Genomic DNA, 13,914 nt, shown 5'->3' on the forward strand with positions numbered 1-13,914 from the left:
CATAGAGAAGGAGTGCCTGGCCATGGTTTAGGCCTTGCAGCCCTACTTGCATGGGCGCACCTTCACCATTGTGACAGACCACAACGCCCTGAATTGGCTGCACACTGTGTCCGGTACGAACGGAAGGTTGCTATGCTGGAGCCTTGACCTCCAGCAGTACAACTTTAATAATAATAATGATTTTATTTTTATAGCGCCAACATATTCCACAGCACTTTACATTTTAGAGGGGACTTGTACAGAAAATAGACATTACAGCATAACAATAAACACATAGATCAACAGATAACAAAAGGAATGAGGGCCCTACTCGCAAGCTTACAATCTATGATGAAATAGGGGAGATAAGAAAGGTGGATGGTAACATTTGCTTTCATTGTTCGCACCGGCCATAATGTAGGAAATCAGGTGTTCATGAAATGCTGCATGAACCGGTTATCAGCCAGAATATGCAAAAGTACAGACGCAGATGGGGATGAAGTGGTGTCCAGCAGTGCTGCTGGTTTCTGGCACTGCTGCTCCATGCTCTGCAGAAGTGCTGGTGCCTGACAGCGCTGTGGGGTTGTCCGGCAGTCCTGCTGTGGGTGCCTGTGCTTCTGCCTGGTGCTCTGCTGGTGTCTCTGGTGCTGTGGGTGCCCGGATGGCGCTGCCCACTGCTGCTGTGGCAGTCGCCGGTGCTGCCGGGGTTCTTCCGACATTTTGTGAAAGGGGAGAGCCCTGGCAGTCCCATGATTTCATATGCAGTGGACACCGGGAAAATGGCCAACGGGGGAGCAGCACACACCACAGATGGAGATCTTGCCACCAAGATCTCAGGAGATGAGATTTCAATGCTGAAAACTCAACTCCTGAGATCTCTTTGCGATATCTCCATCTGCTCATGGACCGCCCCACTGGCTGCCATTTTGCAGGAGTCCATCACCCAGGAAACCATGGGAATGCTGGGGTGGGCCCCTGCAGCACCGGAGACTGCAACAGCAGCATCAAGCAGTGCCGACTGTGCACCCGCAGCATCGAAGACACCAGCAGAGCACCAGGCAGCAGCACCAATCAACCACTGTAGCACCGCCGAACACCTCTTCATCCCAGTCTGCGGCTTGCAGCAATGGTACCGTAAGGTAAATTTGCATTAAAAGATGCATCCCCATTTCCCCCCCAAATTTGGAGGAAAAAAGTGCGTCTTTTAATCCGAAAAAGCCGTTTTTTCTGACATCCCTCTTTAAGTTGATTGATAGATTATATAATGTTTATTAATTTGAATGTTAGGAAAAGTTCATTAATAGGAAGCTAAGTTAACCCCTTAAGTTAACCCACCAATACATATTTTTACTGACCTGAGATATAGGAGAATAGCATCCCCATACAGTTAATAATCCAGCATCTGTCAGCTCTACTCTATAGCTGACAACTTGCTGTATCATTCAAAAATTTGGCCCGGTCACTAAGGGGTTAAATCTAAACAACAGCGATCAGAGCAGGCTCTGGTCTCTACTTTTAGAGACAAAAGGGTTTGAACAAGAACTCAACTTGTTATTCTTTTTATTATAAATTAAGCATAGCCAAAGGAAGAGTTAAGAGAAAGCATATGACACATATCAGTTACAGCTACTGTAATAAAGGAGTAATACCACGGCAACCAGTATATAAATTCCACTGTTAGTCACTAACGCTAGTATTCAAATGGCCTGCTCTCATGCATTGAATCCCTTTGTCCTCCCGTGATATGATTCTGATCTGATGGACTACGACAGCAGCCAGGGATCTGCTTAAGGACCATATTACTGTTATCTTTGTTTTCCTGTGATCGTAACATTGAGCTTCACATGAGAATGTCAGTTACGCTGTATGGTGTATGGTGTGTATGGTATGAGTTAGCAAATAATTATAGGTTCAATTCCAATAATAGGACAAAAAAGGGAAAGCTAAAACATTATATATTGTTATTATTATTATTATTTAACTTATCCACTCTTCTTTTAATAATTTCTAAGAACATTTGGTTTATTCTCTCTAGGAATGAGAATGGATAACACCCTAAAATTAAAGTTTCACACAAAAAAGATAACCATTTTTCTGTATAAGGATCAACACTGGACACAGAACATATCTCCAGGGTTCTCATTACAAGAGATACATTGTTGACATTTGGGATTCACCTTAACATCTTTCCTTGAAGCCAATGCACATTGCTTGACGCACTTGATTATTTTGTTCTCAAATATAAAAATTCAATCATATGAAAAAGTCACACTATAGATTAGCAATACCTATGTGTGGTGAAAAAGATGAAGTTTTGCTGTTTACAGATCAATTAAGAAAAATGGAGTTTCATTAAATGAATGTGTTTCATTAAAAATATTACAACTATTTTTTAACAACATAAAATTTAAGTTTAAAAATAACTAGTAGCAACCACAAAGTAATCAATAAAGTTATCTTGTGTTAGTAATCAATTGTGTTTGAGCCATTGCCTGGAGACTTTTTTTTTAACTTTCTGGCATACAATAAATTGCCAATATACCGGTAAGCAACGTTTGCATCAAGGGAAAAAAAAATATATAGCAAGAATATGGACGTCATTTTTGGAATATATGCAAAAACAGCATATTGAGCACTGAAGAGAACTATACATATGGAAGGCTCAGCTCTTAAATAAAGAGCAAATGAAAATCTGAAAACTAATAATATGTATCAATATTGATGTCATAGAAGTCAATAGAGTGCAAAACATGGATCAATATTTAAGACTCTATTGATGTTTTGTTTTTTTTAAAGAAGAAAGCTGATATATATTTGGGTCAGTCCAAAATGTAAATCAGTGTACTATTTCCATAAAAGTAATTAAAGAATAAAAATGTATTTATATTATGGACATCATTGACCTTTGGAAAGAGAACAAGATCTTTTTTGCAGGCTTATATATTGACTCAGAATTATAACAGATCTATGATTTTCCTATTCTCTAGTTTGGCATTGAATCAGAAATAACTTAGAATGGAACTTTACTTTCAAAACTCTGCATAAATCAATAGTAGGGGCTAACGTAAGAAACTTTGTAATATACAGTGGGTATGGAAAACATTCATACCCCTTTAAATTTTTCACTCTTTGTTTCCATTTGGTCAATTTCAAAAAGTTAATTTCTTCGCATTATTGTATACACTGCACCCCATCTTCACTGGAAAAAAAAACAGAACTGTAGTAATTTTTGCAAATTTATTAAAAATGAAAAACTGAAATATCACATGGTACCACCTATGCCAAAATATGGTATCCATCCACAGACAGCTGTTTCTGGGAATTTTTGGGATGCTGTCCTTCCCGTGGTTGTTGGATATTTTGATCTCCCCGAGGTCATTCATCTTTATATTTATAGTCCTTTTACCAGGCACTGCTCCTAATAGCCAGTTTCCTACTCCACACTGATGAGGGGCAAATACCCCGAAACAGCTGTCTGTGGATGGATACCATGTTTTGGTATAGGTGGTTTTCCCTTTTGGGATGCTGCCCTTCCCGTGGTTGTTCCTTCCTGGTGAAAAACCTGGCTATTTATTGTTTGCATTGAGAAACACGTGATGGTGTCTCCGCGGCTTTTCTACATGCATATGCACTGAAGAGAGGCTTCCATCGGGCTACTCTGCCATAATGGCCTGACTGGTGGAGGGCTGCAGTGATCGTTGACTTTGTGGAACTTTCTCCCATCTCCATACTGCATCTCTGGAGCTCAGCCACAGTGATCTTGGGTGTCCTCTTTACCTCTCTCACCAAGACGCTTCTCCCATGATTGCTCAGTTTGGCTGGACAGTCTGGTCCCAAACTTCTTCCATTTAAGGATTATGGAGGCCGCTGTCCTCTTAGGAACCTTGAATACTGCAGAAATTTTGTTGTAACCTTGGCCACATCTGTGCCTTGCCACAATTCTGTCTCTGAGCTCCTTGACCAGTTCCTTTGACCTCATGATTCTGATTTGGTCTGACATGCACTGTGTGCTGTGAGGTCTTATTTAGACAGATGTATGCCTTTCCAAGTCAAGTCCTATTAGTTTAATTAAACACAGCTGGACTCCAATGACGGAGTTGAACCATTTCAAGGATGATCACAAGAAAATGGACAGCATGTGACTTAAATATGAGTGTCTGAGCAAAGGGACTAAATACTTTTGACCATGTGATAAATATGATTTGGTCAGACAAGACAGACTGCTGACTTACTGTGGTGTTATGTTCCATGGGATAGTGAGAAGTAGGAAGAGAAAACAGCCACAAGAAGACACAGAACCATCATGCTGAATGGTTAAGCAAGTCTTTTACCTATACTAGAATTTCATTTACATTTAGTTAGTTCAGAATTTCAGTGTAACTACCCTAAACTCCTGCTGCTTCTGTGTGTTAAGAACTAAATGAAAAGCAGAAATCCTTCTCTGTGTGCTGTGCAGTTTATGGGAGAGATTATAGTGGCTAGCCTAATCCCACAAGCTCAGAGAGGATTGCAAATTAGAAGATAGAACATGCAGGGATAAAAACTGGTGAAAATGGAAATTGCAAGACATATGCCAGCCAGATATTGTGAAATTGCTCATGTATATGTAAGACAGAATACTCTGAAAATTTAATTACTAGTAATGAGCGAATACATTCGGCATTATTCGTTACTCTCACCAGTAGTATGCTATTCGGGCTATTCATTACTTAGCGAATAATTTGATATTCGCCTTGTAATATCCGGGTGACCCACCGAGCATGTTTGAAGCTTTATTTGCTTGCTAATCACAGTAATGTCAGCATCATCTTTAGTGTGGCATTACTTTGGTTGGCTGCCCGAACACTGGGTGTTTGTTGCACTGTCATGTGCATGACAGCGTGCCAAACACTGCTTCTGATCAGTGGTGAAAGCATCCCTGCAGGTCAAAGAGTCTTGATTCCCATGCTGTCAATAGACAGCCTGAGTTATCAGCTGTGATCTGAAGTACAAGTTTATCTCTGGTTACTAATGTCAGCTGATGGGACTACAGCTCCCATCTGCTGCCGCCTGCTGCCGCTAATAACAGTGACAGCAGGTGCGGCTGATGGGAGTATTCATAAGACACTTCTGTGCTGTAAATAAATGATAAAAAAACAACCTGGCATGGGTTCCCTGTATCTTGATAACCAGCCAGGCTAAACTCACAGCTGGGGGCTGCAACCCTCAGCTGTCAGCTTTAGCAAGGCTGATTATCAAGAATACAGTGGTCCCCACACCATATTTTTTAATTATTTCAATAAATAATTTAAAAAAATAGCATGGGGTCCCCCCACATTTTTGAAAACCAGTCTTGCTAAAGCAGACAGCTGGGAGCTGGTATTCTCAGGCTGGTAAGGGGCCATGGATATTTACCACCCCAGCCTAAAGATAGCAGCCCGTAGCAGCCCAGAAAAGGCACATCTATAAGATGCACCAAATCTGGCTCTTTGTCCAGCTCTTCCCACTTGTCCTGTAGTGGTGACAAGTGCGGTTCATATATGTGGGGTTGATGTCAGCTTTGTAATATCAGGTGACATCAATCCCACGGCTTAGTAATGGAGAGGCATCTATAAAACACCTATCCATTACTAATCCTATAGTTATATGGTTAATAAAGACACAGCCAGAATAAAGTATTTAATTAGACATAAAACAAAGCACAGTTTTCAATTTTTATTTAAAAATAGCAAACACAGTTATACACATCTAATGCCTAATTCCACTGAATCCCTCATCTTCTGTAAGAAAATAAAAATAAAAAACAAATATATCCCTCACCTCTCTGTCATTCTGTCTCACACCGTAATCCATATTTGGAGGATGAATAGTTTTCAACCTGCACGGTGCCAAGATGCCAACATTTCCCACAGTGTTCATGCTAATGTCAGATAGGTGATGCCAGTTAATTGGCTGTGAACTTCCAGGACCTTTCTGAAGGCTCCAGGAGAGTGAGAACTTTCTAACACTTGTGGTGACATCAGACAGGTGCTATCAGTTCACTGCGAGACACTGGGCAGCGGTAGTAGATACCACCAAAAAACAAGCAGCCAACTACAGCAACCTCTTTGCAAGAGACACACTCTAAAATGAATTAGCAGACCAACATGAGAAAACCAAGTGCAAAATAGGTCTCATAAAAAATAACATTATATTTCAATATTTTTAAGAGTAATATGACTAAACACACATAAATAAGACACAAACCGAGCGCTACTGAAAAGAGTGGTGCCAGCATGCATGTAAATAAACTTAGCATTGTGGCTGGTGGACCAGCACATGTACACTTTTCTCATGTTGGTCTGCCAACTAAAGACAAATGTATGCAATTAAAGTCTGTATGCTCATTTTAATTTAAATTTTTACATCCATCAAAAACACCCCATTTTCCCAACTATCATTTGTTTAACCTCAATTGAAACAATTTCTAAAATCAAAGGAGATAAACTGTCTGAAAATTTTTTCCATTAGCAATTAGCAATTACTTAATTGAAACCAGATAAGACAAGAATAAAAATAGATTTACATTTCCATCCCTTTTTGACAAATCCCCAAAGGATTGTACGATCATGTCTGAGTTACAAAAACATATGACAATAGGAAATGCACTTAGTTTAACTTTTTTTTTGACAAGGTGATTGTCTTGTGCTTCCATATTTTTCTCCAGTGGTTCCAAGATCCATAAATCTTTTATTTGTCCATTGACATAGTCATATGAGTTCTTGTTTTATGTAGCATGAGATGTAGTTTGGAATGATGCCATTCACTGAATATATCAAATACTGGAAAATAGAAAAAAAAAACTAAAATGCAGAGAATTGGCAAAAGAAAAATGTGATTGAAGAGGGTTTTTAGGTACCATTTTATGGTGTTGATTGTGTGGTTAAAATGATCCAGCAAGATCATTTCCAAGGTCAGTACAAGTTATGTGACACATAACATGTCATTATTTATATTTAAGTGCTGAAAAAAATTGGGGAAATTTGAAAAAAACAAAAACAGCCAATTCATTTGTGTTGTCATTTTCTCATAGCTCATAAACTTTTTATTTTTATATTGATTATCCTTTTGTAGATCTTATCTTTTATACAGCAAGTTGACATTAAATATTGATACAACTTTGGGGTACATACAAAGTTTTTATTGCTCTTTACTTCGTCATTTTAGGAATGTGAGGTGAGAGAAAACTCATCTATGTCAGGTTTTTTGTCTTCATGTTTACTGTGTAAGATCATTAACTTTATATTTTAATAAATAAAACTTTCTGACATGACAATTTTAAATATATATGTGCATTTTTTATTTTTTATTATTAAAAAAGGGAAAGGGAGGTAATTCAAAAGTTTATATTTTTGACGGACACTGCAGGTTGTGGAAGCATGTTTTATTTCATGCAGACTGCATTCAGTAACATGAGCAGCTTTCAGCCTGGTGTTGGCATATTGAAAAATGGCTCTTGGGACACTAAAGGAATGGCAGTATCAATGGTTTCACAATTGATCCATTATGTACTGCAAGTGAAATTGGAAATCACATACCAAGCCCAAGGTGTCAGTTCCTACATAAATCATTAGAAGGCTTTTGCACAATATTGGGGAATGAGCTAGACATCAAGTTGCAGATGTTTTATTGATCTTGAACTACTGCTTTCAAAGGCTATCTTGATGCAGAGTAAGATAACAATAGAGGCTGGAATGGAGTCCTGCTTTGGTCTTAAACAAAATTAAAGCCAAGGATTGGTCTGGTGACCAAGTGGGCAATACCATAAAGAAGCCTTCAGGTGGGAACATGGTGTCAGATGGCAAAAGGTATTTTGTCTGGACTCTTCTAGTCTGCATTCCAGTTAGACTAACAACTCAGCATTAGATTGATTTGGTCATGAAACCAGTAGTATGGATATTTCTCCAAAGTTTCCCAGAAGCTGTTTTTCAACATAGGTTGCTTGTTCTACTGTGAGCAGTCTGCGTGGACTAAATGTGCTATTATGGCTTGCAATGTCTCCAGACTTGCTTCTCATCAAGCACATCTGTGATGTAATTGATAAGCAACTGTAAAGGGAGCTGCTTGCAGTAGAACTCAATGATTTGAATGCTTAAATGCATTAAAAACAGAAGGACATTCCTTAAATAACCATAAACTACCTGATAGGATGCCAAGGTATGCAAGTTTGTATATTTACTCATGCTCATATTTGATATTGCATACATTGAGAATGAGATGATTTTAAACTTTGACTTTAATTTTTTCATCATTTTCATAATTATTGTTAATTATTGTAATTATTGTTGACCTCATTTGAAGCTTGTAGTTCAGTGTGTCATGTGCTACTATGATTCTCACTTTCAAAAAAATCATACAATCTACAGCCTTCTCTAATGACAATGTCTTGTGTTTACTGAGAAATTAAGAGAATAACAATTAACATACGACCTGCATAGGATTATGTTTATAAGAATTCTTTTCTTTGCTGTTCTCTTACATTTAATTTAGTAATTAATTCCTATTTTATTTACAGTAAAAAAGGCCATTGAACTGAAATCTAGAGGTGTAAAAATGTTGCCCAGCAAAGAAAGCAACCACAAGAATTCTGTCTGTAAGTAATCTTCTTCCTCCCAAACATTGTTTTCTACAAAAATGACTTAATATGTAGGAACTTGATAAGAATTTAAAGTTATAAGATAAAGTAAACATGTTGAAAGCATGCTGGAACGTTTAACCCCTCAGTGACAGAGCCAATTTGGTACTTAATAATAACCAAGCCAATTTTACCAATTCTGACCACTGTTAGTTTATGAGGTTATAGCTCTGGAATGCTTCAACGTATCCCGCTAATTCCGAGATTGCTTTTTAATGACATTTTGTACTTCATGTCAGTGGTAAAATTTCTTTGATATAACTTGTGTTTATTTATGAAAAAAAAACAGAAATTTTGCAAAAATTTGGAAAATTTAACAATTTATGAACTTTTAATTTGTGTACACATAAATCAGAGAGTGGTGTCATGAAAAATAATTAAGAAAATAACATTTCCCACACGTCTACTTTACATCAGCACAATTTTGGAAACATATATTTTTTTTAGTCAGGAAGTTATAAGGGTTAAAAGTTGACCAGCAATTTCTAATTTTTCCAACAAAATTTACAAAACCCCTTTTTTTAGGGACCACCTCACATTTGAAGTGAGTTTGGGGTCAATGCAACAGAAAATACCCAAAAGTGTTACCATTCTAAAAACTGCACCCTCCAAGGTGCACAAAACCACATTCAAGATTATTAACCCTTCAGATGCTTCATGAGAACTAAAGCAATGTGGAAGGAAAAAATGATCATTTTACTTTTTTCACAAAATTTTTTACTTTGGAACCAATTTTTTTATTTTCACAAGGGTATCAGGAAAAAATGGACCACAAAATTTGTTGTGCAATTTCTCTTGAGTACGCCAATACCATGTATATGGCGGAAAGCCACTGATTGGGCACATGACAGAGCTCAGCAGATATGGAGCACTGTTTTACTTTTTGAATGCAAAATTGGTTGGAAACAATGGTGGTGCCATTCATGTTTGGAGACCTGATGTACCTAAGCAGTGGCACCCCCGAATTCTAACACCAACCTTAAACCCATCACACCCCTAACCCTAAACCCAACCCTAACCATAACTATAATAACAAACCTAACCCTAACACATCCTGATCCCTAACCTTTATCCCAACCATAACCGCAACCCTAACCCTAGCCTAAACCCTAACCCTAGCCCAACCCTAACTTTAGCCCAACCATAACCCTAGTCTAAACCCTAGCCCAACCCTAACCCTAGCCCAAACCTAACCCAAATTTTAGCCCAACCCTAACTTTAACCCAACCATAACTTTAGCCCAAACCTAACCCTAGTGCCAACCCGAACCTTATTTATATCCTAACCCTAGCCCAACTCTCACCCTAACTTTAGCCCAACCCTAACTTTTGCCCAATCTTAACCCTAGCTCCAACCCTAACGTTAGCCCAAAGTTAGCCCAACTCTAACTTTAGCCAAACCCTAACCCTAGCTCAACCCTAAACCTAACTTTAGCCCAACCTTAACTTTAGCTCAACCCTGACTTTAGCCAAATTTTAACTTTAGCCCTAATGGAAAAATTCATATAAATGCATTTTTCTATTTTATTTTATTTTTTAAATAACTAAGGGGGTGATAAAGTGTTTTTTGATTTACTATTTTCATTACTTTGATCACTGTTATAGACCCTATAACAGTGATCACCCTATAACAGTGGTCACTGTGATTGACCCAATCACAGTGATCAAAAAAATGAACCTATAGGAAAAATTTCCTATTGATGCTTGGTGCTGACCGGCAGATCTTACTCATTTTCTCCCTGAAGAAGATACTGGCAGTGGTTCTAGGTGCTGGATACCACTGACCTGAATGATAGATGGGAGTCCATCACTATTTATTAATAATTCCAAACACATTAAGGATATATTTTTTTAAACCTTACCTAAGCAAAAGTATTTTGACTATGGGTTTGGCTTTGGTTTTGGCTATGGGTTATTTTGAAGTTTAAAATGTGTTTACTGGAGATGAGAGGATAAATTCACCTGTTCACTCATTTGCTCCTGAAAAATTCAATCAGACACTTTTATTTCCCTTTTTATGTTCTTGGGCAGGGGTGTCAAACTGCATTCCTCGAGGGCTGCAAACAGGTCATGTTTTCAGGATTTCCTTGTACTGCACAGGTGATGATTTAATCACCTACACAAATAATGAGTTGGTGATTAAATTATCACCTGTGCAGTACAAGGAAATCCTGAAAACATGACCTGTTTGCAGCCCTCGAGGAATGCAGTTTGACACCCCTGTTCTTGGGTCTCTGTAGACTCCAGAGAATAATAAATATATAAAAATAGAAGAATTGTTGTACACATCTCACCACTCATCTCATTGCCCCCTCCTCTACTCACAGCCACCCATCTAGCCCTCATTGCATCTTCAGATCCCCCGACAATGGAATCTTTGGGCCTCTGTGCCAGGCTTCTGGGTACCATGGCAACTGGGAGTGTTCTGCGCAGGTGTGCAGGAGGTCAACAGCACTCATGCATGTAGGACATGTGTCATGCAGCTCCAATGCCTGGGCATAGCCCTCTTAGGTGCCATGAAACGTAGAAGTATGGCACAGTGCAAGAGGCTTGAAGATTTCTTCGTAATCTGACAAGGTTTAGAAGATGCTGGTGGATGATGGTGGATGAATAGCAAATTGAAGAGGGGAGTTTAATTCTTTTTTTAAACTTTTTATTCCCCATTATGGTTCAGAAAAATGGCATCTATTGGCTGCCATTTTGCTAAATCTGGTAGAAAGCAAATGACAAAAAAATCTAATGCATATTTGTAAAATTTGAGTAGAATTCACTTCTACTTGAATTTATTTACTCATCTCAAGTGTCCTGTACTTCATTTAAAGGATGTTGCTAAGATTTGGGTGTTGCAATGCCACTTGAATTGATTTTGCTGCCCTGTTTGTGATGCAAAAAGAATGATACAAAATTACTACAACATTATTTTCAAATAATAATTCAGATACATGATTTGCCCAGTGTATTCAGTTTAATTTTACAAAACAATAACAGAAAACTTGCATGTGTGCAGATAGCAACAAACATGTAGCGATTGCCAACTTATCTGTTGCTCCTGTTAGGAGGTGTTGATCAGTTAGGCCCATTGATTTGATTGACTGCTTTACAAGATGACCAGGTGATACGGCGTGAAAATTTGTGCTACACAACAGGACTATATGGCTATTCGCACACATTGCGATTTTGATGGAGATCCGCAGCATCTCTGGATGCGAGGAATTGCATCAAATCCACAGTGTAGTGTGCAAGCAATGTTAAATTGACATTTAGCGTGCATATGTTGCAGTAAAAAAAGGCGTGGAATCGCAGATTTTATTTCTGCAGCATGTCAATTTTTTTGCGGATCTGCAGAATTTCTGCACCCATTGTTTTCTAGTATAAATAGACTCCTGATTAGTGTTAAGTGATAACTTCCGATATCCAGAAGTATCTGTATTTGATTGGATCGGCCCATATCCAAAAAAAATCGGATATCGCCAATACCGATACCTGATACCAATGCAAGTCAATGGGACACAAATATTGGAATGTAAATAAGCCCTTTCAGTCCTTCTACATCCTGTTCTGGAGGGGGGAAGAGTCTATGCGGTGCATGGGCAGACACTGTGCATTTCTGTGTGTGCGGGTGGGGTCTGTGCGGGCCTGCCAGGGATCTGTACGGACCTCTCGGGGGTCTGTGCAGGCTCCAGGGGTTTGTGTGTGCATGCCGGAAGTCTTTGCGGGCTGCCGGGGGTCTGTACGGCCTGCCAGGGGTCTGTGCGGGCTGCGGGGGTCTGTGCAGGCTGCCGGGGGTCTATGTGTGCCTGCCAGGGGTCTGTATGGGCCTACCGCGGGGCTGGGGGGCTGCCGGAGGTCTGTGCAGGCCTGCCGGGGCTCTGCGCGGGCTGCCAGGGGTCTCTGCAGGCTGCTGGGGGTCTGTGCGGGCTGCTGGGGGTCTGTTCGGGCCTGCCAGGGGTCTGTATGGGCCTGCCGGGGGTCTGTGGGGGCTGCCGGGGGTCTGTGCAGGCTGCCGGGGGTCTGTGTGTGTGTGTGTGCAGGCATCATATGATGGGACTACAAGTCCCATCAGACGATTCCTGCTACAGTGACAGTGATTGACACATTATTCAATGATGGGACAGTAGTAGTCCCATCATCCGACTAATGTGTTGAATGTAAAAAAAACATACATACTACATGCATAACATATATACATACATACTACATACAGTACATTCATACATTACATACAATACTTTCATACATTACATACAATACATGCATATAGACATACAGTACATTAAACATAGGTTACATACTCACCATTGCTTGTCATTTTGATCCCAAAAGCCAGTGTCACCGGTAAAAAATATTAAAATAACAAACAACCAATATACTCCATGATCCACAGAAATCTACAAGTGTCCCACGACGATCTCCCGTGGAGAACGGCAGCATCAGCTGATGCGACCGCTCTCAAGGGGCTCCAGGAACACAATGACAAGAGGAAGGTATCCTTCCGCACTGTATTCCTCCGTCGCTCTAAAAAAAATAGTCCCTAGTCTCACTTTTGGCATTGCTGTGTGAGAAAGCACTTGCCATAAAGTGAGACTTTGAACTATAATAACCTCAGTGATGCACTGCAGGAGCCATTGTCTCCTGTCAGTGTGTCACTGAGGGTCCTATAGAGCAGTGACATCACCCGATGTCACTGTTTTATAGGGGAGATTGTCGTGGGACACTCATTATTAATTGGACTACGGCGGACAGGTTGTATACGGTTTATTATTTTACGTTTTTTGCAGGCGCTAAAGTATGGTAAGTATGGTGAAATGAAGAATATTAAAATACTTTTTTCCTAATGTGTGTGTGTTTTATTAACCCTTTATTACTATTGGATTAATAATGGATAGGCATCTTATTGACACCTCTCCGTTATTAACCCGGCTTAATGTCACCTTACAATAGCAAGGTGACAGTAACCCCTTATTACCCCATATCCCACCACTACACGGGAGTGGGAAGAGAGGGGCTAAGTGCCGGAATTGGCACATCTTACAGATGCGCCATTTCTGGGGCGGCTGCGGACTGGTATTTGTAGCTGGGGGAGCAATATCCATGGCCCCTCTCTAGGCTATGAATATCAGCCCGCAGCTGTCTGCGTAACCTTTCTGGCTATAAAATATAGGGGGATCCCACGTCATTTTTTGGGGGGAGGCCCTATTTTAATAGCCAGTGAAGGCTACGCAGACAGCTGGGGGCTGATATTCATAGCAGGCTACAAATATTAGCCCCCGGCCGTCGGCTTTC

General features: G+C 39.8%; 1 protein-coding gene across 1 annotated transcript in view; it reads left to right on the forward strand.

Annotated features, from left to right (window-relative positions):
* The window catches only part of CSMD1 (CUB and Sushi multiple domains 1), a 3,308,788-nt gene that overhangs the window by 1,933,493 nt on the left and 1,361,381 nt on the right, over window positions 1-13,914 (forward strand). Inside the window, exon 7 of the mRNA XM_069726899.1 lies at window positions 8,513-8,590. Within this exon, the coding sequence (XP_069583000.1) occupies window positions 8,513-8,590 (78 nt within the window). The remainder of the gene's footprint in view (window positions 1-8,512; window positions 8,591-13,914) is intronic.

Source organism: Ranitomeya imitator, chromosome 5, assembly GCF_032444005.1.
Source record: "Ranitomeya imitator isolate aRanImi1 chromosome 5, aRanImi1.pri, whole genome shotgun sequence".
Classification (NCBI taxonomy): Eukaryota; Metazoa; Chordata; class Amphibia; order Anura; family Dendrobatidae; genus Ranitomeya; species Ranitomeya imitator.